Here is a 24,336-nt window from a genome sequence, read left to right as displayed (position 1 = left end):
CAAAATAACGTTGAATGAGGGATAAATTCAATAAATGAGTTTGTAAGATTTTTCATGACCTAAATGATGAAAACGCATGGACAATGGAGCACCTCTAGTGTGAAATTTTCACGTTAGAAAATAAACTTGTTAAATATATTTACATCTTTGACACCTTTTGCTGATATGGCAAAGTGAGTGTCACTCACTTTTTGGTGCATAGCAACCTTATTTTTGTCATTTTTAATTTAATTTTATCTTCTTCTTCCCTATTTTTTCATCCCTCCATCTTCTATCACTTTTTTCAAGCTAATAAAATAAAAAAGACTAATAAAATTGAGTTCCTAATTTAAAAATAAAGAGTAAAATATTCAATCTTCATTAATGGAATTTAAGCTCAAAGAAGACAGTGATTGAGTGGGGAAGATATTGTGGTGGAGATTGATTAGAGTAATTTTTTTTGCAATTATTTGGTTAAAGAATCACGTGTCATTAATTTATTAGACATCTTGTTATATATTTCAATCTTCTTTTAAAAAAATAAAAAATTGTTGGAAATATATAATAATGTAATCATTTAAAATGAGATGACGTAAATCAATTAATCATTTAATTCATTTTGGAAATAATTTCAATCTATGCGTCAGAGTTGATGTCACAAGGTGCCTAAGAAACACAGTTGATAACTAATTTAAGTATTTAAAATAAATAATATTTACTTTAAATATCGAAATAAAAGTTGATGTCAGAGATTTGTATTTGGCGTTAGAAAGACTCATTCCATCGAATGCACCAAAAATTTGAGAAGGCAAAATTACAAAAATGCCCTTTCAGTAACGGGTTATCTCGGAAAGAACAAGGGAGGGATTTGGGGGGCTAAAACCTAGCTACACCACTCACTTGAGAATAGTGTGGCAGTGTCCGTTGGACGGAAAAGGCTTTTTATAGAATTGGGAATTTGGTTGCTCCTCCAATAGTGGCAAGTTTTCTCAGTAATGGCGCATGGAGGTTATGGAAAACGCAGAGTTGTTGGAGAAGCTAACAACAGAAACCGACGACCAAAATCGTCATCATTAGGGGTTGATAAGAAATCAAAACCTAAAGCTGTCTCTATCAAAAACCAAATTCGCTCTGTCGAACGAATGCTCCGCAAAGTACATACTCATACTTTTACCCTTTTTGTTAAATTGTTCGTTCGGATTATGCATAGATATAAATTTGTCTGAATCACATGCATTGTTATGCTGGAGGCTCAATTATTTCATTCATTTTAGGTCGTACTTTGATCCTGGCATTCGGAAGTACGTAAAATACTACTACAAGTAGCAATTTTTGTACAGTAAAAAATATTTGACACGTTAGTTTGTTATAGAAAAAGACCTTTTTGTTAAATTGTTCGGATTTTACATATTTAAATTTGTCTTGGCTGTTCGGAATCACTTGTCATTCGTCTTACTTTGATCAGAATTTTTTATGTAAAATAAAATTTTGGCATTAGGAAGTATGTAAAATACTACTATAAGTAGCAACTTTTGTACAGTAAAAACTGTTTAAAACGTTGGTTTGTAAAAGAACAACAACAACAACATACCCATAATATTCCTACCAAGTGGGGTCTGGGGAGGGTAGAGTGTACGCAGTCCATACCACTACCTCAAATGTGAGATAGAGAGGTTGTTTCCAATAGACCCCATCTCAAAAAGAATTTTTTTTTTTTTTATAATCGTGGTGTCTGGGCCAACTTGCACGCACCTCGACTAATTCCACAGGATAGCTGGCACTTCCCACCAGCAACAACTACTAGGTAGATGGGAAGAAATCACCTAGTATTTGTCTCTGTTGGGAATACCTAAGACCTCATGGTGCTCAATCCAACTTCATTATTGAACCACTAGGCAACACCCTTGAGTGCCTGTATTGTTTTTCCTTGTGCTGAGTGTCTACCGTAAACCACCTCTCTATATCTATGAGGTAGGGGTAAGGTCTGCTGCGCACTACCCTCCTCAGACTCAACTGTTGATTACACTGGATATGTTGTTGTTGTTGTAAAACATTAATGGCGTGTTTTATAGCAGTATACATACGAGAACCCAATGAAATGGGTTTGATTAATACTAATATCTCTGATAAACTTGAACAATTTATGAAAAGGTTGATTTTTTTTTTTTGAATGGTATAGTTTATGAAAAAGGGATTTGGAAAGCAACACCCATTTTTAAGTTTGATTAGAGTTGGTTGCAGAATTGATATATCCTGGATGGTGTTTGCATCTCTTAGCTGAACTAGTAGTTGCACACTATGGAGTGGTTTAAAGTTGTTGTCTTTGCTCAACTTTGTTGTTGTTCATCCGTCGTACTTCTTGATTATTAGTTTGAATTGTGAATAAGCTATCGTGGTAAGTACGAAAACAACAACGTACCCAGTGGAATCACACAAGTGGATTACACTCAAGTGTAGTCTGGAAAGGGTAGGATGTGCCCAGACCTTACCCCTACCTTCGTGAGGTAGAGAGTTTGGTTCCTATAAACCCTTGGTTCAATAGAAACGTAACCAAAGCAGTATAGGAAGGAAAATAATGACAGCGAAATAGCAAGATAAGCAAAGAAATGAAGTAACATGTAGTAGTAAAATTGAAGTATACGATACTGAGTGAATAATAGGTAAGATTACAAAATAAGGTGAAGATGAGAAAAGGGGACTAGCTCCCCACCTATTGTGGTAAGTGTTTTGGAAATAGATATTGATCGTAAAGGATGGAATGTAAATACGAAACAAAAAGTTACAGGTTTGGAGCAACTCTTAACTTATAGGAGTAATAGGATGCTTAGTTTTTGGCATTCTTAGTTCTTACAGCTTGATTGTGTTCCCAGCATATTTTGGGAAGGAGTTGCTATTAGTCAGTGGATTACTGTAACTATCTACCAAGTCTAGGTAAAACTATTTCACACCCAATAACTGATGCTCATTTCTGATAATGACTTCTATCAGACATAAGCAACAAACTAGTGTTCGCATGTGTGTTATATTCCGCGGAACACCGTTTGATATATCTTTGCTCTTTTGACCAAGCAACAACAACAACAACAACAAGCCCAATGTATTCCCACACAGTTGGGTCTGGGGAGGGTAAAAATGTACCGCAGTCCATACCGCTATCTCCGAATAAGTAGAGAGGTTGTTTCCGATAGACCCCCGGCTCAAGATAAAGAATAGTAAACAAAGTCGTGATGAAACGTGAAGCAGGATGGGTGGCTTAGCAGGAGTACAACAACAACAACAACAAAAAATCGAGTGTATTCCCACATAGTGGGGTCTGGGGGGTAAGATGTACGCAGTCCATACCACTACTTCAAGAGAAGTAGAAAGGCTGTTTCCGATAGACCCCCGGCTCAAGACAAGGAATAATAGACAAATACTTAATAAAGCATGGAACAAGATGTCAAAACAAAAATATGCCACCCACAAGGGATAATAAACAAAGAATAGTAAACACATTCGTAATAAAGCATACAACAAAGTGTCCTAGCAAGAATAATACATCTACCAAGTAATGTCCTACCCCAACGACTCAAACTGGCACTAGCCTTCTATCCTAATCCGTGCCCTTCAGATCTTCCTATCTAGGGTCATGTCCTCAGTGAGCTGTGACTGCTCCATGTCCCGCCTGATCACCTCTCTCCAATATTTCTTCGGCCTACCCCTACCCCACCTAAAACCATCCAAACCAAGCTTCTCACACCTACGAACTGGGGCATCCGTGCCCCTCCTCATCACATGCCCGAACCATCTCAATCGGACTTCCCGCATCTTGTCCTCCACCGAAGCCACTCCTACCTTTTCCCGAATAGTCTCATTTCGAACTCTATCACCCCTATTAAGCCCACACATCCAACGCAACATCCGCACTTCCGCCACCTTTAATTTTTGAATGTGAGAGTTCTTGATTGGCCAACATTCCGCTCTATACAACATGGCCGGCCGGACTGCTGCCCTGTAGAATTTGCCTTTAAGCTTGGGCGGCACCTTCCTATCACATAACACTCCCGAGGCGAGCTTCCACTTCATCCATCTCGCTCCAATACGATGGGAGACATCCTCGTCAATCTCAGTATTCCCCTGAATCATGGACCCCAGATACTTGAAACTATCCCTTTTACACACCGTCTGGGAATCCAACCTTACTCGGCTTAGCAGGAGTAAAGAATCAGAAATAGTAAAATAGAACTCAGAGCAATACGAAATAGGAGAACTAAGAGTCATAAGCAATAAGCAATAAGAAATAAGAAATATGAAATAGGACACCCACCTAGTAGTAACCTACACTCACAGACCAAAGCCACCCACCACATCCAAAAATACACTATTTTTGGAGGATCTGACACGGGTGCGGCAACATTTTTGGAGAGTCCGAGCAACTTAGCTCATTCCTAACTCTATCCCCTTTAGTAAGCCCACACATCCAGCGCAACATTCTCATTTCCGCCACCTTCAATTTTTCAATATGGGAGTTCTTGACAGGCCAATACTCCGCTCCATGCAGCATGGCGGGACGGACTGCCACTCTATAGAATTTTCCTTTAAGCTTAAAGGGCACCTTCCTATCACACAACACTCCTGAGGCGAGCCTCCACTTCATCCAACCTGCTCCAATACGATTAGAGACATCCTCATCAATCTCTCCATTCCCCTGAATCATAGACCCAAGATACTTAAAGCTATCCCTCTTACAAACATCTTGGGAATCCAACCTCACCACCACTTCGTTCTCCTTCCTCAAGTCACTAAACTTGCACTCCAAATACTCCGTCTTATTCCTACTCAACCTGCTCTTTTGACCAAGCAATATTATAAAATTAGACAAGTTAGACAATAGTTTTGATAAGACAGCTAAATGAATGTAGTGGATTCGTGTGCTGCAACTGATTTGGGATCGAGACATAATTAAATAATTGATTGACGTGTAGTTATATATGGGTTTTAGTTAAAGCAAGTTTAACGTCAATTTAATGATTATGGTATTCCCACTAACTGTATAGTATGAAAAACATCATGCTGCTGGGTCGGTGTTCCACTTTGTATTCATAACTATCCACCTGTAAATTGTCATCTGAGTTTTGACTCCTAGACAAGCTTCCTGACTTGAAACTCAAATGTGGGTTTGCATGAAATTGATCTGATGCAAAGTTCTGTGCTTGGTATCAGTCGTCTCTAATTTTGAGCTCTCTCATGTGACGTACAGCTAATGTAGGAAGCGAACGTGTTCTTATAGCATTTTTAGTATGTAAACCCTGAGGTGGTATATGATTTGAGAGCGAAATTATTGAAAATCATAGTGACAGGACCTTTTTTCCAGGATCTGCCTCCTGAAGTTAGAGAAGTTCAAAAACAGAAGTTGGAGGAACTCAAAAAGCAGCAAGAGCTTCAGAATCGTCTGGCAGTAGAACGTAAAATATTTCTTCGCAACAGGAAGGTTAAGTTTTTCGGTTAGTAACTCTTCTCTGATTTATATATTTGATATGCTTCCACATGTTACATTCTAGTGTCAGAATTGATTCGTTGAGCTTCAATTTATGGGCAGATAGAAGAAAAATTGAGAGAAGAATAAGACGTTTGGAGAAACAGCAGCGCACTTCATCTTGTAAGGCCCAAGAAACAGAAGCTGCTGAACAACTGGCTAAATTGAAAGAGGACCTTGAATATGTTCGGGTGAGCTTCTGATTAGTTTACCTTTTTCTTATGTTCTTTGGTTTCCATCTCCGGCTGAGTTCGACTCTGTTTCTCATAGTAGATCTTTTCACTGAAGCTGTTTTCAACTTTTTCTGTCCAAGATTTCTTTGCCAAAACGTATTCTTTAATGAGATGGATAAAATCAATTGTTTTCTTTTGAATGTAAATGTTGCCGCCATTTTTTTTTTTTGCTAGTGCGAGCATTAGATCGTTGTATCATCTCAAAACGCCACTTTCATATTGATGAAGATTCAATAGTTATTAGCTTAGATTTGGGGTAATTTTGGATTCCTTCAAGAATTTGCTAATGCAGAGATCACCTGCTGTAATGGCTAACTCAGAAATCTACCTTTCTAAATGGTTTCTCATATAATACAATAGAATTTATGATGTACTTGCTAGTGTAAGTGTAAGCATAATTGGTCATTTTTTGTCTTCTCACTCTCACTATTCTGATTGCAGTTCTTTCCCAAGAATGAGAAATATGTATCCTTGTTTTCGGGAGGTGACGAACAAGATATTGTTGACAAAAGATGTAAATTACGGGAGCAAATCAAAGCCAATATAGTTGCAGCTGCTGCAAGTGGGAAAGATTTGGAAGGTACTATGCTGTTGTTCAATCTGTAGTTCATATTAGTTTTGACTAGCTCCTCATAGAGTTCCTTTCATTTTGAAGATGCTTGTTGCAACACCTGCTACGGTCAAAGTTTGTAACCAAAAAGCACTACATAACAGAATATCTAAGTTGATTTTATCTTATCTTAGCTACTAGGTGATCAATCCTCATATCCTTGACATAACTAACTGAATCTTTTTTTCATGTAAAAATGAACTAAATGAATCTTTCCATTTTCTCATTTTAAGCATTTTAATATCTGAGACTTTAAAGTGCTGGGAGGAACCAGGTGTACATTCTAAGGACAGAGGTAGATGGAGAATTATCTCTGGTTTTATATGGTGGGCTATATGGAAAGAGAGGAATTCTGGATGTTTTGAGAGCATAGAGAATAGTGTGCTGAAAGTTAAACTCAACTGCATTTTGCTTGTATGTTTTTGGTGTAATCAACTATACTCTAATGATACTGTCTCGATAATTGATGTTCTAGACTCAATTTAGATATAGAGCAGTGGATTTAGGAGTACTCTTGTATATAAGGTTTCAGTACAACCCATGTACTGTGTGATATAATACAAAGTTACCAAGTTCAAAAAAAAAATATCTCCAAGACTCAGCTACCTGAAACATGTGCTGCAAGAGCCTTAAATTTTGTATATGGGAAAACAAATTCTTTTTTATAGAACAAATTGCGCTTTGGTTTATGGTTATTTAGTGTTAGTTTGTTGTAGGTATTCAAATTAGATATTTTCGTCCATGTTTCTGAATGATGAATTGTGAACAAGATCTTGGTTAGCTTCAGAGAAATATGTAAGCATAATTTGGAGCAATATGTGGAAACCTTATTGCCTTAGATTAGTAACTTACTTTTAAGAAGCTGTTAAGATTTAGCTAATCTGACCTAATCAAAAGAAAAAGATTTAGCTGATCTGGGAGCGGGAGACGGAATGTGTCCAAAGCTGCAACATTGTGACCTTCAGTCAGCTTTAGTGGATGGATTTTTAGATGGAATTTCAGTTGCTCGTCTCAATTCTGTGCTTGTGAATTTCAAATTTGATATTGGCAAATTGTTTGCATCGACCAGAACTGACACCTCAATTTGGGCCGTTCCTAACAGAAACAGGGAGCGAAGATGATGGGCTTCTTGATTTAAGCGATGATGATTTCTTTGAAAGCGGAAGCTCGAGTGATGAGGCTGATGACGAGTGGACTGATAAAAGTGCAAGGTATTGATTTGTCGTTAAAAACTACTCCCTCTGTTTCAACATGTGTGTCTTACTTTTTGGGAATGTCATTTTCTAGATTTAGTAGCTCTTTAAATGCAATATCCTTGATAGCATATTTAATACCATTAGATTCAAAGGGCATTCTGGTGCATTATAAACTTTTTTAGTTTATAACAAAATTCAAAAGTCTCCTTTAATTTCTTAAACTCCGTACCCAGTCAAATTTAAGACATATAGAGAAATGGATAGAGTAATTTCTATTGATTTCATGTTGCAGGACTTAGTAATGTTATGGGTTGAGTAAAAGTATCCTTTGGGGAGATAGACTGATGTCTATAATGTGTGCAATGGGAATTACATCATTATATCAAGGGTTAATAATTTCTCGCGATGTTGTTTAATGTATTAGTGTTGGATTTTAGAACATAGTATGAGCTTGGGAGTGAAGTAGTACTATTAATCTACAACTGGAAGCTGCTGTGTCCACCCTATTGTAAAACTCAATGGAATGAAATATGGGCACTGAAACCAATCTCCTCCTATGCCTCAACCCTGACTAGCTAGCATCCACATCCCACTTAAAAAGAATTGGAGTTGCCTTTGGGGTCTCTAGAAGGTGATTAATGCTCGTCTAAAGATCGATCTGCATTCTTTTGTGAGCCTTCTTCTTGTTGATCATTATAAGAACTCACTTACTTTTTGTTGTAGAGAACAAGCTTCTAGTGCATCTGGGAAAGCTGCTTCTAGCATGTCCAGCGATGAAAAGAATCAGGTGTCTCTCTATTGGAATTTTCTACTTTTGCTGCTGAAAATTGACTTTGGTATTTAATTTAACGTAGTCTCTTACCATTTGAAATGGTGTATGCAGAGACAAATATCTGCCCGTGCTCTAATGCCGCCACCCCGTCCTTCGAGCAAGTCGTTTAGTCATTCAGCAAATAAAAAATCACGGTTTGGAGCATCTACAAGTAAGAAACCATTTTTCCGTGATATGTCAACCTCCAGCAACACATCAGATAGCATTAATAGATCTACCTTCAGAAAAGGAAGACCTGCAGATTCACTCACAGGCAACAGTGGCAATATCAGCTCTAACTCTGATGCTCGAAAACCCCGAAGAAAGAGGAGACCAAAGAAGAAAAAACAACAGGTTGTTACTTTTGAATGCAATGCAGATTTTCCTTCCTGATCATTATGCATACTCAATTTCAAACACACTTGGCGTACTCTTTAGTTAACCACGTCTTACTTTAGGTCTTTTGGGTGAGGAATCCTCTTTTGGACTCTAACTCTCCCACTCCAGTCGTTGCTTTTCTTTTTGTTACTTCGAAAGTAGCTGCTTCAGCTTCAGCCACTCTAATTTTCGATATTCCTTTTTATTTTCATCAAACGAATGACATCTTCTTCTGGAAATCCTAGCTATTCTTAGCATGATATTGGGAAATCTCATTGCTATTACTCAAACAAGCATGTAACGTATGCTTGCATATTCGTCCATACGCCAAATCGGATATACTTACCGAAGATGTTTCAGATTCAAAAAAAAGACACAATGAAGATGTTGCATAATCTTGAGGCTAAAAAGTCAAGACAACAAGTTCAATTATGCATGTTGGTAAAAATTTGAGAATAGTCTAGTTCAATCATGTCAGGTTCTGAAACATCAGTACATACACGAAGTCAGTTGTTTGGGTGTGGAGTAGAAGAACTGGAATTCCACACATACATATATAATGCGTGCATTACCTAGTGTAAAACATGTTGAAGTATATTTTGCCTCCTGCTACTGTATCCTCGTGCCCTTAATAAAGGTCTTACATCTTTTTGTGTTGGTGCTCATAATGCTGCTTGTAGGCCTTTGTGATTTTGCCATTTTGTACACGAAAGTGTCCGTTTATTGAGGAATGAATCATTTCCTGTTGTGCTATTCTTCTCTGTTCGTGGAAGTCCTGTCTGTACTTTTTAAAGAAGTATAATGGAAGAATCTATACAACGCATCTTCTTATCTTGTCTTTCTCCATTCATGTGTGAAATGCAACTTGTCATTGTTGAAATAGCAAATGATAATATCAGCTGGTTTATAAGTTGCCTGTTTGGGGGTACTCTTTTCTGTTACTTGATAGGTCATTTCTGGAGTGTTTAGCTGCTACATAGAAGTGCAAGATAGATAGAAATTTATTAAGTGCATCTTAGCCAAAATCTAAATGTTGTTTCTTTTGCTTGTATCTTGCTATTTTGCTGTCATATTTTCTTGCTATCATGCTTCAAATTCTTTTCTTTTCTGTCGAGCTGAGGGTCTTATCTATCGTGAACAACCTCGCTACCCCATAAAGGTAGTGGTAAGACCTGCGTACATCCTACCCTACCAACCCCACTTGTGGGATTACAGTGGGTATGTCGTCGTTGTGTATTAGCCAAGTTCTTGAATCTTGAATACTGCTGCACGCAACTTCACTGCCTCCCGGAATAAAATACAGAGTCCTTACTGTATCTTTAACACGCCTTTGACGCATGTTTTGGTTGATATTCATAACTAACTTGTTCTTTGTTTACAATTTTCAGGCTTGAATCAAGTTCCTGTAGCAGCTCCAAAATACATTGTTGTACCAAAATACATTATCTATTTCAAGAATTAGATAGCAAGTTGTTGAGGCTAAATATGTTTGAATAGCATCTGTTTGATATTGTCTTCATTTTACCATTGTAATCACTGCTTTAATCTCCAACCTTTTACAAAGTTACACCAGTCTTCTCCCAATTTTCTTTGAAGGGGGTTCAAAGGTATATTTTGTTTATTGTTAAGACACCACAAATTGCTAATACATACAGTTTAATTCTCACAATTAATGAAAATGGGTATTTAGAGGCATCATTAATGGAAGTGGTAAGGCACACACATACATATTCTTCATGGTTTATAATTCTTTAAGGTCAGAGGCGTGAATTGTTAATTTTTGACAATGTCAGTTTCTTGTTGGAGGCATCAAAATTATTCTTAATTATTGTGACATTTCTTGTAATTATTGTCTCATTTTATGTGTCATTTAGTCGTTTTAGTTTATAAAGATGACGTGCATGGTGGCATAGTTTTGATTGATGAAACTCGTGACGTAGTTAACGATAAGTTGGAGGTTTGGAGACAGATTTTGGGGTTCAAAAGGTTCAGGTTTGAGCATGACGTAGAAGTTAGGCTTGGTACACAAGTAGTTTCAAGTAGTTTTGAAACTATTTGAAAAAAAAAAAAAATGATGTGTATGATGACATAGTTTTGATTGATGAGTTGTGATTGAGTTAATGATAAATTGAAGGTTTGGAGATGAATTTTTCGGTCCAAAAGGTTCATGTTGAGCATGACTAAGATTGAGTACTTAGAGTGCAAGTGTAGTGATGTGATGCATGAGACTGATGTAGAAGTTAGTGAGTAGTTTCAAGTATTTTGAGTATATTATCTAGGGAAAGGAAATATTGACTATGATGTCACTTCATGTCCAGATGCAGGGAATAGAGACTTTCTTTTGAAATTTTGTATGATAAGAAAGTGTCATCTTAACTTAAAACGTAAGTTTTACAGACTAGTAGTAAACTGACCCATATTGTATGGGCAGAGTATTGTGACACCTAAACTCACATTGAGAATATGAAAGTAATAGAGATGAGGATGTTGTAATTGATGTGTGGGTATATGAAAAAAGATAAGATTAAAAATGAGGATACCCGAGACAAGATGGGAATGACTTTGGTGAAAGACAAGATGTAGGAAGGAAGATTTAGATAATTTGCGTGTGATGAGGAAATACATGGATAATCTAGCGCAGAGGTGTAAGAAGTTGGCATAGTAAATTTAGAAAAGATAGAAGATGACCAAAAATAAAAAAAATATTAGGAAAAGGTGATTAGACCAAAGTAACAATTTTTTAATTACATCTCTTAATATTATTACTGCAGGAACGCAGCCAAAACATGAAAGATAATAGAAAATTTTCTTCAACTTATCATGATAAGTGATATTTTCACCACATAAATTTGAATAGAAAAATAGTTCTACATGTTGCAGAATTATACTCAGCATAGATTTAAAATCCTGTAGTCTTAAATACACTCAATCAAAACGACATCTTTAGATAATCGTAGCATTATAAGAGGATCTTTATAATAAGATATTTCAATTGCAAGCCCTCATCAAGATGGTTACGGAGAAATATCATTTCCTTTTGTATGATTTTGATTCGATATCTAATTTTTATCTTTAATTGTGTTGTCAGACTCATCACATCAAAGATGAATTTCAAACATAAATCACTCAAGACAGGTTGCCTTTGCTTCATATATCTCAAGCTTAGGAGATTTGCTATTAATTAAGAAAGTTTGTAACTTCAATGCTTCTAAAATATTTATTTGAAATGACAGCATCTCGTATTGATAATGTGTCATTAAATAAAAATTATAAAACAAATACATAACTAATATATCATTTAACTTCAAACTAATATTCAAATTATACGACCTTTCTATTTATGGAAGAAAATAAGCTGTTGCAAAACTTTTCACATAACAACTATATTGTTTTTTAGAAGTTACTTGCACATTATTTACTTGAGCTACTTTCTACCTAAAGGATCAAGTTAATGAGACATTGGATTCCAAGTTCTTTTGATTATTATCTTTGGTTAATAAACAATAGTATATAATTAAACCACCCCACCCTACCAGAAAAAAAATATTACTGCAGCTCTGACTCATAATTTAAGTAATTAAGGTTTAATTAAAAAGGTGCTTTTGCTCTGTCAAGTTTTTACACTTATTATAATAGGGAAATTACATTCTATATGCACGGTGCTGACAACCATAATATACTAATATTCAAATCGTGCAAATAGCTTTAGGCGAAATATAATGTAAGGTTGTATACAAATTATAATAAATTTTTATGATCTGATCTTTTCGTTAATTTTCGCACACAATAAAAGTTTTAATGCACCAAAATACCCTTTCGATGTGATTCTATATTCTATAGTGAAATATTTATATCATTTTACTAGAGTATTATTTATGAATACTTATTATTTTTTAACTGATCTGGTGATGTAACTATTTGTTATAATGACAACGTATAAAATTTAAACACTTGAACATGAAAAATGTATTCTAAATACTAAAATTGGAAATAATTGCAGGCTAACTGAATTTAAGTGAATCGTTTCATATCTTTTCTTAAAAGCATCCAAATAAGTAGAGATTTTCTAAAAAGAATAAGATTTGCTAAAATAATAGGGAGAAAAGATCAGTTAAAAAAGGTTACTTTACTTAAATTACTGTCTAAATGTTTGCTGAAGAGTGAATAATTGAACCTATTACCTCGTAATTCTCACCATTAGCATGTGTTAATTACTCCTTCCGTGTAGTTTTAGTTGACCCTCTTTCTAAAAATATTTATTTCAATTTAGTTGTCCCTTTAATGAAATTAAGAAGAGTTTTATTATGTTCTTCCAATACTATCTTTAACATTAAATGACTAAATAAAGTATATTTACTCAAATTTATATTTTCAAAGCATAATTAATAAGGCTAATTTGATAAAATAAACCCCCTAATTAATATTTTCTTAATTGGTGTGTCAAGTCCATATGGATCAACTAATATGAAACGGAGGGAATAATTAAAAGTATCTAGACAGTGAGTGAAGAATAAGATTTGAGATATTAATTAAGACATAATCAAGTTGTATCTTTTTTCGTTTATTTTTACTTATTCATGTTAGATTTTTAAGAAGTGTAAATACAAAATAAATAGGTATTTCTTCGGAAAAAAAAAACATCAAGAGGAAATTTTTGTTTTGTTGTTCATATAGTTTTGAATACAGATTTCCAATAGCAATTCATATTTTTAAAAATAAATATCTAATAATACGTGCTCGGTTTGAAAGGTCAATAGATAATTTATATATTTGTATTCATTTTGTCTTTATTATTAAATGTTATTCATTACTCAATGTATTTATTAAAATATTAAATTTATTATATTCAAAAAAATAATATAGTAAAATTACTTCTATTTTTATTTTTTAAATTGTGTCAAATTAATAGCTAATAAGTAAAGATGAGTAGAGGGAGTAAAATTAATTTAGTTATTTTCAGTTAACTTTTGTTTGCTTTATGTAGGAGGCACAGGGCTCCAAGATAACTTATTTTTTATACCTTAAAATTCGTTTACAAACATTAAAAATTAAAATAAGTAGCAGAACACAAGAAATATTTTTTTGATTGCTCGAAAAGATTCTTATTAAAAAAAGTTTTAATTATTCGATTAATTTCTTCTGTCCACTAACTAGCAAACATGATCCTTAACAAAGACTTTGGATTCTTATGTCAAAAGCAACCCCCACCCCCTCGTAAAAAGTTAAAAATAAAAAGAATTAATAATTATCTATTTACTCTGATTAATAAAAAATAAAAAATTATTATAAATTATCTAATTAAAGACAAAATGAGAAGTATAAAATTAAAATACTTTTAAATACAAAAAGATTATTATTATTATTATTATTATTATAGATTAAAAAGAATAGTATAACACATGAATTGTAAGAAGACGTACACATTTTTGAATTCGTATTGAAATTTAAGGGTCAAATTTATCATGCTTATATTTTCGATTCGCCTTTGAACAATCCTCTTATAGCACCTCATGTAAGCTAATGGGGGCAGAGCTAAGGGGTTTCAATATATATTAGATGTAGAATTTTTTAAATTTTTCATGTGCTTTATTTTTTATTTTTTTTGTTAAGTTATGAATCAAAGTCACACATTGATAGGTGATGGAATTGAGAAGCTACATATAAAGTGTAGGATTTCTTAATGATTGAAGACCTTTTGAGAAAAATCGTGTTGGTTTGGTCCAAAGTGGACAATATTACATCGTGTAAGAGAGTCTTTGGGTCAACTGAGTCCAATAACTGATATCAGAGCTCAGGTTCGACGAGATGAGTATGGGGAGTGATGTGTATGGTGCTCGGTTTGCTTACCTTACGAGTTTAGAGATGCACACACGAAAAGTAGTTTCGAGCTTCAGTTGTCATATATACTCAGATGATGTGGGTAGCACACAGTATAGTGAATCTCGGAAATTAAACCGTGGGACGTAATGATGGCCACGTGAAACTTCGTTTGAGGGGGAGATTATTGAGTGTGTGGGTCCCATATGGTAGAGTGATGCGTGTGGTGCTCGATTTGCTTTCCCGTACGAACTTGGAGATGCACACACGAGAAGTAGTTACGGTCTTCGATTGCCATTAATACTCAGACGATATGTGTAGCACATAGTACAGTAAATCTAAAAAATTGATCTGTGGAGGTGATGGGCCATGTGGAACTTAGTCAAGGGGGAGATTATTGGTTGTCTAGGTAGCACACAGTACAGTGAATCTAAAAAATTAATTCGTGGATCGTGGTGATGGCTGCATAAACTTAATTCGAGTGGGAGATTGTTGGGTGTGCAAACCAAAGTCCCCTATTGGTAGCTAAAGGTGCTGAAAAGCTACATATAAGATGTATAGCCTTTTAATGGCGTGAGGCCCTGCCTTTTGAGAAAAAACGTGCAAGCTTGACTCAAAGCGGACAATCTTTGAACCGACTGAACCCAACATATTCAATTTTTTTTTAACGAAAATTCAGATTCCGTTACTATACAAAACTAAAATCTAATCACATGAATCATTGGAAGTAAAATCTTTTCTTTTTTACTTCCAATTATCTTATACTATATCTCTGTGTGAATAGGGAAATTCTGCAAGAATATAGGCATGTTCAATAATTGTGTAATTTTCAAATTTAGGACTTTGACGTTTAATGCATTCCCTGCATCTGTACTTTCACTTATTTTTGAACTTTGACCATGTCTGTCTTTAGCTTCATGTGGCATTTTACTAGCACAATTTAATTAAACTTTTGTTCTTTAATTATTTCATGTACTGTATATAATTGAACTTTGACTTTTTCTTGATGTAAGAAAATTTAGGTGTGCAGTGTATAATGATTTGATCTGATGAAGCAATTAAAGCTTCTAGCCAACTTGTTAATTAATGTTCCCTCACCTCAACTTAGAATCCAATGAATTTGGCATTTTTTTCTATGGTCATAAAACAATTTCAGAATATGGTTGGATTTTGTTTCCAAGTTGGTGATTCACATGTGATTTTGAACGATGATTTTAAATTAGTATTTGAATATGTAATTTAATATTATGATTTAAAATCGTAATCTCAAATTATTTTTAAGGTAAAACTCGACCTATAATTTAAAATTATGATTCCAAATTATATGTTCAAAAGTTGATTTGAAATTATGATCTCAAATCGCATGTCCAAAGTTTATTAGGTTTCTCAACTGAGCTTGTAAATTGCAAAACATGTGGTTTGTTTTTGTTAAATGTTGTGGTAGGAATAGGATGGTAAGTACATTTTCCTCCTTAATTAGAAATCTATATTTCTGGAGTTGCGAGATTTGCGATGAGAAGTCTTTGATGAAATGTTTTATCTTTAAAATGAAACTTTTTAAGAGCGAATCTGAATTAGTCAAACCTGAAAATCAACACCAAAGCTGATGAAGAACGAAAAATATTCCTAGAAAAAATGTGGTTAATAGTTTGATATTACCTCCATATAGCATTTTGGTTTCATTTTGGAAACCCAAAATCTATTTATTGTCAAATTCATTTTTGGTAAAGTTTTCTGGAAAACTAAAGAAAGGAACTTTGTTGTGTCCCACACAAATGGGTATGAAACAGTCCAAAGGGGAAAAGGTTGCAACTTTTCTCTCTTTTTATCCATAAAAGTATTAATAATAGATTCCTACTTATCTTGTTGAGCATATAGTATCAAATTTGCAGCAATTAGTATTTCGTTTTTATTGGAATTTATCTTATGGGTTGATGTAATATTTTTATTGAAGGAACAATCTTATGTTATTGAGTCCATATAAATTCACACAATCTATTAAATGAAACAAGGATACTCCATATCCTCTTAAATCTTATTTTAGGTATGAAATGGAGGTGATGGTTCGAACAATGAAAATGAAACTTATCTCTTTAGTGAATCTATCACGAACGAATTCAAAAAATTGTAGAGGACACGAAATGGAGGTCAAGATTCAAACGATGGGATATGAATTTTATCCAGAACGAATTTAGAAAATTGGAGAGGACACGGAATGAAGGTCAAAATTCAAACAATGGAGATGGACTTATCCCTTTAGTGAATCTATTCTGAACGAATTTAGATATTGTAAGAAGGATACTCCACATCCTTGAAATGGAGGACCTGGTTCGGACAACGGAGATTGAAACTTATCTCTTTAGTGAATCAGTCAGGACAAATTTAGAATACTCTCCGAAGGATTCCACATATCTATTTCGTAGCTGATTAGAGTTATGTAATATTAGTAATGCAAAAATTAATTATTAGGAAAAGAGAGTGAAGAATTTTTATATAGAAAAGGAATAACTTTATGTCTTTAAGTGTATATGATATTCCTCACTTCCAACTCTTATGTGTTTACTCTTTTGCCTTTGGATATATAAGTTCAACAATCAAGCATTCTTATCTAATAAATGTTTTATACTTCTCAATTCTTGGTAATAAAAAGCTCCTTTTTATTCCTGATTAATCAAATGAAATTGATATCATCATTGCAGAGAAATAAATCTGTTTAAAATATGAAACATGGTGGAAAAAGAACAATTTTGCAAGATGTAGAACAAAAACAGCTCAGATCCAAGAATTAATTAGAGAACCAAACAATATTTACTGTAAATATTTGTACAATTGCTTTCTTAGCAACAAAATGAAATATACTATATAGTTATACTTTGTATGTTTGATGGGATTATTCCAAAACAGAAGAGAAAATAACACTTGGCAGGATCTTTAAACCACCCATGGTTTGTGTTTCCTGCTATACATCAACATATATCATATGATAAGACTCCAACAAAAGAAACAACAAAATTAATAAACTGTAAAATTACTAAGGTTTTTTCTGTCCAGAGAAAAAACTATTTTGATTACAAAAGGATTAAACCAAAAGAAAAAGATATCAATATTCAGGTTCATTTTAACTCAAAGAACCCAAAGGTGAAAAAAAAAAAAAAAAAAAGACCCTCTTTTTACTGCCAAGAGAGACCAAAAAAAACTTCATCATCTTCATCATATCATATCATATATAATCTTCTAGACCTGTCATAGAAAAAGGTACAAACTTTCTATTGGGAATTTTTGTAATTTTTTTTCAGTTATACTCCACATCCCAATCCTCTTGCTTCTGATCCTTTCATTATTCTCAGCCTCTTACAAGAAGACATAAACATTCTGCAAGAATTCAAAAACCCCATTAGAATTATACATTTAAAAAAACAGTCGCGTAGATTTACTGTTTACTTTTTCTAGTAGGTATACATTATATACATAGATTATACACAATCATACACCAAAAATATACTATTGTACGCGGCCTTACCTTGCATTTCTGCGAGAGGCTGTTTAAACGGCTTGAACAGTGACCTCTCAGTCACATGACAACAACTTTATCGATTACTCAAATTCCCCCCTTAACAATCATATACATATTATACAGTAACAAGATTAAGAGCTAAGGTTTGAAGATTCAAGAACTTACTCCCAAGGGACATCACCAACAAGCATCAAATCACCATCTTTATCTTCATAAGCAGGGGCAAATTCAGAGCCTTTGTAGCCTTCCCTTTCTGAGTATTCACCTATGGTGAGTTTGAACATGTTTTCTAAGGCTTTTAGCAATTCTGGATAACACTTGTACGTTTTCAGATCAATTTTTCTAAGATAAGGTGCACCATCCATGCTAACTTTAACATACATTCCAGTTTCAGATTCTGTTTTCTTTGGTTGGATGTTGTTCTTCCTGTTAGATCTCACTGGTGGCCACCCCACTATTTGTGCCCTGTAACCATTAAATCAATAGCAAATTCTTAGTCCTCTCACTTCTTCAATTTGATTCAAAAGGGGTTTAAAAATTGAGATTTTTATAAGCCAGTCCGGTGCGCAAAGCATCATGCGTTAGGAGGGTCCGAGAAAGAGCCGCACCCAAGAAATGTGACAGGCATGATATAGACAGTCTATTCTAATGCAACTAGACCGATTTCACGACTCAAATACATGACCTATATGTCACACTTATGTGTCACACTGAGATAAACTTTACCATGACTCCAAGGCCAGTCTATCCTAATACAAATATTAGTGACTCCTTTCACGACTCGAATCCATAACCTATATGTCACACATCAAGACAACTTTACTAAGGTAAATCTCAGGAAACTTACTTGGCAACAGGAGGGGTTTTGACATGATGATCAGAACTAGACTTAGATTCACAATCTTCTTCATCATGAGCTGATTGAGGCAAAGTCCTTTTGTTATTATTCTTTGACAAGATTTCTTGGTCTGATTCTTGATCTTCTGAACCTGGCAAACCTAATCTCAGCTCAGTTGCTTTGAAATTCAGATCTTTCTGATGTGCCACTATACTTTCCATGATTCTTGAAATACCAAAAAAACAAATTAAACCCTTTGTAGAATGAAGCAAATTAACCTCAAAACACACACACAAACAAATAACACCAAGATTCCCAAGCACTTTGTTGATCAAGATTGCAGCTTTTATCCTTGAAGATTAGGCAAAAGAAGAGTCTTGTGTTTGTGTTAAAGAAAAAGGTGAGGTCTTTTGCAAGTTGTGGTTTGTTGATATATAAAGGAAAAGGGGAAAAGGAAATTTGTAGACAAAGGAGCTTTAGGTGAGGTGGATGTCGGGGGGTGGGGAATGGCTAAACCAGAAATTTTATTAAACAAGACTTGAAATATGAAAAAATAATCATAGAAAAGTCTATATATGTATCAAAAATATTTTTAGTAATATATAAATAGTAAGTATTTCTTATGATTATTTTTATTTCTTGCATTTTTATTAACGAAAATTTAAAGCTAATTGAAATACTAATATAATATTTAAAATTTAGATATTCAAAAATTATATGAAAAATATTATAAATTCTTGTCTTTTCATATTAATATGATGAGAGAGTATATTTTAATTTTTTTGTTTTTTTTTTTTGTTTACTACTTTCATTTCATTTTATGTATCTTTATTTCTTTTTTGATCTGTTTTAAAAAGAATATATCTTTTCTTATTTAATGATATTATTTTTATTGAGTCTCATTTAAAAAGAGCGTAAAAAATAAATATTAAAGTGATGTTAAGAAAAATAATTTTATTAAATTATTAATTATTTTTTAATTTATATGTGATGAAATGGCGACGAACAGAATGAATGAATGGAGCAATACTTTTGAAAGGTGCATAAATTTAGGAGAAAGGGAAGGTAAAGTTGTCGGTAGGGAGAGGAGCAGGTTTAAGACAAGCGAGCCAACATTTAGGAGACAAGAGTGGGACAACTACAGCCGCCCATATGGACAAGTGACCTTTTGAAGATGGATGGATGATTCTATGGAAAATGATGGATGGTCAAGATCAGTTTTCGGAGGTTGTGGACGAAAATCAGGTACGTTCGATTGGTTTGTACTTCTTGGGGTTTGAAAGGTGGCGTGGGGGGTGTTATGGGTAAGATGGAAATTTCTATTTTATGTCACAAATAATACTTTCTTCCCCCGTTTCATAATAAATAAATTATTAAATTTAAAAAAACATTAAAGATATAAATTTAACATAATTTTTTATTTTTACCCCAAAAAAGAAAAAGCCGACCTTGTAATACCTTTTCAAAAGTTAATTGATTGTCAAATCATAAGAACAAATTTGAAAAAAAATTCAATGATTCACTTATTTTGAAACACCAATAAATATTCCAACAATTCACTTATTTCGAAACGAAGGGAGTACTAAAGTTTCTTTTTATTTCATGGAGTAGTATTCAAAATTTATGAATTTAAAGGTGTAAGATTTGAGCCGTAAGATGCACTAAGGGCGTGGCTTAGTGGTTTAACAAAGTGGAGTTAAGTATCGAGAAGTTTCAGGTTTAACTTTCAACTGAGATAAATATTAGGTAATTCTTTTCCATCTTTTTCAATCCTGATGGACAAAGTTATCTGGTACTTATTGCTGCTGAAAGATGGGGATATCCTATAGAATTAGTTGAGATATACGCAAGTTGATTCGAATATCACAGTTACAAAAAAAAAAAAAGATTTAAGCCTTCTATACGTAGAAAAACTTGTATATGTAATTGTCAAGAGGAATAAATATGCTCTCAAATGTTAATGTGGAATACTGATAATTATTTTTTCATGCTTAATTTGAGATCGCAACTCTTGAATTTGAGCACCGGATACAGAATTGCTTTTAGTAGGAGCACTTTACCCTCATAGTAAAACTTTTTAATGTAAATTTTGATTAATCGAACTTTAATATAAACACGGAACCTTAAATGGGAAAAGAGAAAAGGAACAAACGCATTATGTATAAAGTAAAGTGAGAGAGAATCAATATTTTTTAGGATTTTAGGTAGTAATTTCACTAATTTATGAAGAAAAAAAATTCACACAATATACAATTAATTTAGGTAAGATACAAAGTGAAATTTCTTTTTAAGGTAGGACAAGAAGAAAAAGAAAAATTTATGCCAACACATAAATGGTAAAATAGTTAAATTCTATTGCTCTTAATGAAAATATTGAATTCGAACTTAGGAAAGGAAAAAATCATTCATACGAGTAAATATAAATTTCGAATGGCAAATAATTAATGAGAAAAGAAGAAGCCTATCATGTGAAATAAAAAAGGTGGTCCAACATGGGTGTTGGTTATGTATGGGCAAAGCATGGTATAGCTTTTAGGGCAACTCAGATTTTTTGGCAGAATTGTTTTTGATTTTTTTATCATTACTCAATATAAAATTACAAATTCCATGAAATTTAGAATCGCTTGATGTAGGTCTTATTTTTAGGAATGACATTTTTAATAATTTTTTTTTTTTTTATATATATATTGGAGCCTGATTAAATTCAGAATCACATTTTATAGGATTTAGTCTAAAGGTGATGCTATCGATAGGATTTTTCTCATTTTCAATGCTCGAAAACACAAAACTTCTTATTTAGAACAAAGCGATCTCACCTATCCACTGCAATCTACTTTCGATGTCCATATTAAAACCCCAACTAATTCGTATCATGTTATCTCCAAAATAGGCACTGCAATCTATATTGATGTGTAAATTGTGTTTAATGTCTTCATGAATTAGCACGCTTGTTAAATGTCTATTTATTACAATAATCAAATTATTTACCAAGTATTTGTTAGCAAGAATCAAACCTAACACTTATTACGTAATTACATTGTCTTTTTTTACTAATAACACTAGACTAAAAACTTTGGTTTACATTTTTAAAGTCATCCTATTTTTGTATATAATATGTGTGTTGTATGTGTTGATTGGACCCTTAGGTCAGGAATTTTATATTAATTTTTTTTAATGTTTGGCTTAATTTGGTTAAAACTTGACTAACAGGAAAACTCCAACTGAGATATTGTTGAAAATAATGAAATAAAGACAAGACATGGAAATGTTAGCTTATAAAAAGTTCTTACACCTTTTCAATTTGTATCACCTGAATTTGTTATTTTTCTACTTCCTCCGTTTCATTTTAGTTGACCCTCTTTTTAAAAATATTTATTAAGAGGATTTTAATCTGTCCATCCAATAATACCCTCAACATTAAATGACTAAACAAATTGTATATATTCTAATTTATATTTTTAAAGCATAATTAATAAGACTAATTTAATAAAATAGACCTCTAATAAATATCTTTTTAATAGGTGTGTCAACTTTATGAGGATCAACTATTATGAAACAGAGGGAGGGAGAGTACTAAATGTCAATTTAAGTTGCCAAATTAGCATAGTTTTTTGAAAGAATAAATGTCAGTACAATGTTTTCAAAGCATTATTTACTCCTTTTTTTAATTGCTTTCTTGGATTCAAGATTTATTCTTTAATCAACGAGTTAATTTCTTATATTGTAATTAAACTATTGATAATATCACATAAAAGTTATTTTTATTTTTTTTATGATAAAAATGTTACTCAATTATTAATTTATCTCTTATATTATCATCCTAATATTTTAAACTACTAATCTCACTTAATTTTCTAAAATAATGTTTTAAATTCAATTTTAATGACATATTCATTAAATTATACCAACTAAATACCTAATACATAATAAAAAATGATTTTAGTATAAAAGTAGTAAAATCCATCAAATTCTAATATAAAAGTAATAAAATTCACTAAAATAAAATAGATTTTAAATAAAGATAAATTATACATGGTAAAAAGAATTTTAATTCTTTTTAAAAAATATGAGATTTTATAGGACCATTTTTTTATTTTTAAGGGTCCGCTCCCTCTACTTCATATTATTTATCCCCTTTTCTTTGCACGTCCCATATAAAATTATAAATAAGAAAGATAATTTTACTAATTTGCTATATAATTTTTTAATATATTTTATTAGTGTTTTAATAAATACTAAAATTAACAATATAAGAATTTGTTTGGAACTTGATTATATTTATACTTTCAAAAAGAATTAATATAAAAATAAATAATAATTTAATTTTAGTGTTATAAATTGATAATAACTTAGAATATATGGGACAAAAAATAAGTTAATACTTCCCTCATTCTTAAGTAAGTGAACAAAAGCAAAATATAAACTAAGATAATTTAACATGTATGTTTAAAATTGTATATTTATTTTAAAATTTAATTGAATGTATGCATATTAATAATATAGAACTCATTAATTTAAAAAAATATTAAAATTCAGAATTCATAAACTTCAAATTTCAACTCAATAAGTGAAACTATAAAGAGACAACTCTATAAATAATATGAAATGGGATGAGCGTCCACTTTTCTTTAAAATGATCCTATAAAAGCTCATGTTTTTTTCTTAATTTTTTAAAACATTTCAATATGGCTAATTTTTGTTTATTTAAAATATATATTTTATTTTGGTGGATTTCATTGCTTTTTATATTAGACCTAATTTTTGTTATGTATTTATGCGGTACAATTTAATGAATTTGACTTAAATTTAAACTTAATTAAGTAAGTTTAGTAGCTTAAGATACTAGAATGACAATATAAGAGATAAACTAATAGTTGAGTGACATTATTGTCATAAAAAAAATAAAAGTGACTTTTATGAGATATATTGTCAATAGTTCAATGACAATGTGAGGAATTAATTCTTAAATCACCAGAGTGAAGAACCATTTTTGGTACTTATTCAATTTCAAAATAGTTAGTCTTCTTTTTTAAAATATTTGTTTTAATTTAGTTGTTTCTTTTATGGAATTTAGAAGATTTTATTGTATTCTTTCAATATAACTCTTATCATTGAATAATTAAATAAAATGTATATACTCAAATTTATATTTTCAAAGTATAATTAATAAAAATAATTTTCTAAAATAAAATTCTAATAAATATTTTATTAAAAAGAGTGTCAAATTAAAAAATTAACTATTTTAAAATAGAGGGAGTTTTTTTCTTTTAACATCGTTAGTAGTTTCTTAAATGAGACTTATTCCGTAAAAGGATAAAAGTGAAGAAAATATTTTTAATTTTAATAAAGGGAAAAGGGTATAAATTTATCTCTCTTTACTTTGAAAAATTGATTAAATATATTCTTCATCCTCACTGTCATATTTTGGGGTGTAAATTTATCAAA

At 32.4% G+C, this 24,336-nt stretch overlaps 2 protein-coding genes across 2 annotated transcripts; one reads left to right on the top strand and one right to left on the bottom strand.

Annotated features, from left to right (window-relative positions):
* The first annotated feature begins 727 nt into the window (after positions 1-727).
* On the top strand, positions 728-10,332 carry LOC107864638 (rRNA-processing protein EFG1). Its single transcript, XM_016711067.2, has 8 exons — positions 728-1,133; positions 5,333-5,462; positions 5,558-5,685; positions 6,169-6,307; positions 7,440-7,548; positions 8,257-8,320; positions 8,417-8,698; positions 10,111-10,332. The coding sequence occupies exons 1-8, from the start codon at positions 975-977 to the stop codon at positions 10,114-10,116; spliced, it is 1,017 nt and encodes a 338-aa protein (XP_016566553.1). The 5' UTR covers positions 728-974; the 3' UTR covers positions 10,117-10,332.
* Positions 10,333-17,324: 6,992 nt separating this feature from the next.
* Positions 17,325-19,321, bottom strand: LOC107864637 (auxin-responsive protein IAA4). The gene is made up of 3 exons (XM_016711065.2): positions 18,901-19,321; positions 18,219-18,518; positions 17,325-17,911 (listed from the first exon to the last, which is right to left on the bottom strand). Exons 1-3 carry the CDS (start codon positions 19,110-19,112, stop codon positions 17,836-17,838), a joined length of 588 nt encoding a protein of 195 aa, XP_016566551.1. The 5' UTR covers positions 19,113-19,321; the 3' UTR covers positions 17,325-17,835.
* Between the last annotated feature and the right edge of the window lie 5,015 nt (positions 19,322-24,336).

This window comes from Capsicum annuum, chromosome 3 (assembly GCF_002878395.1).
Source record: "Capsicum annuum cultivar UCD-10X-F1 chromosome 3, UCD10Xv1.1, whole genome shotgun sequence".
In the NCBI taxonomy this organism is placed as follows: Eukaryota; Viridiplantae; Streptophyta; class Magnoliopsida; order Solanales; family Solanaceae; genus Capsicum; species Capsicum annuum.
This window is presented reverse-complemented; position numbering and strand designations above follow the sequence as displayed.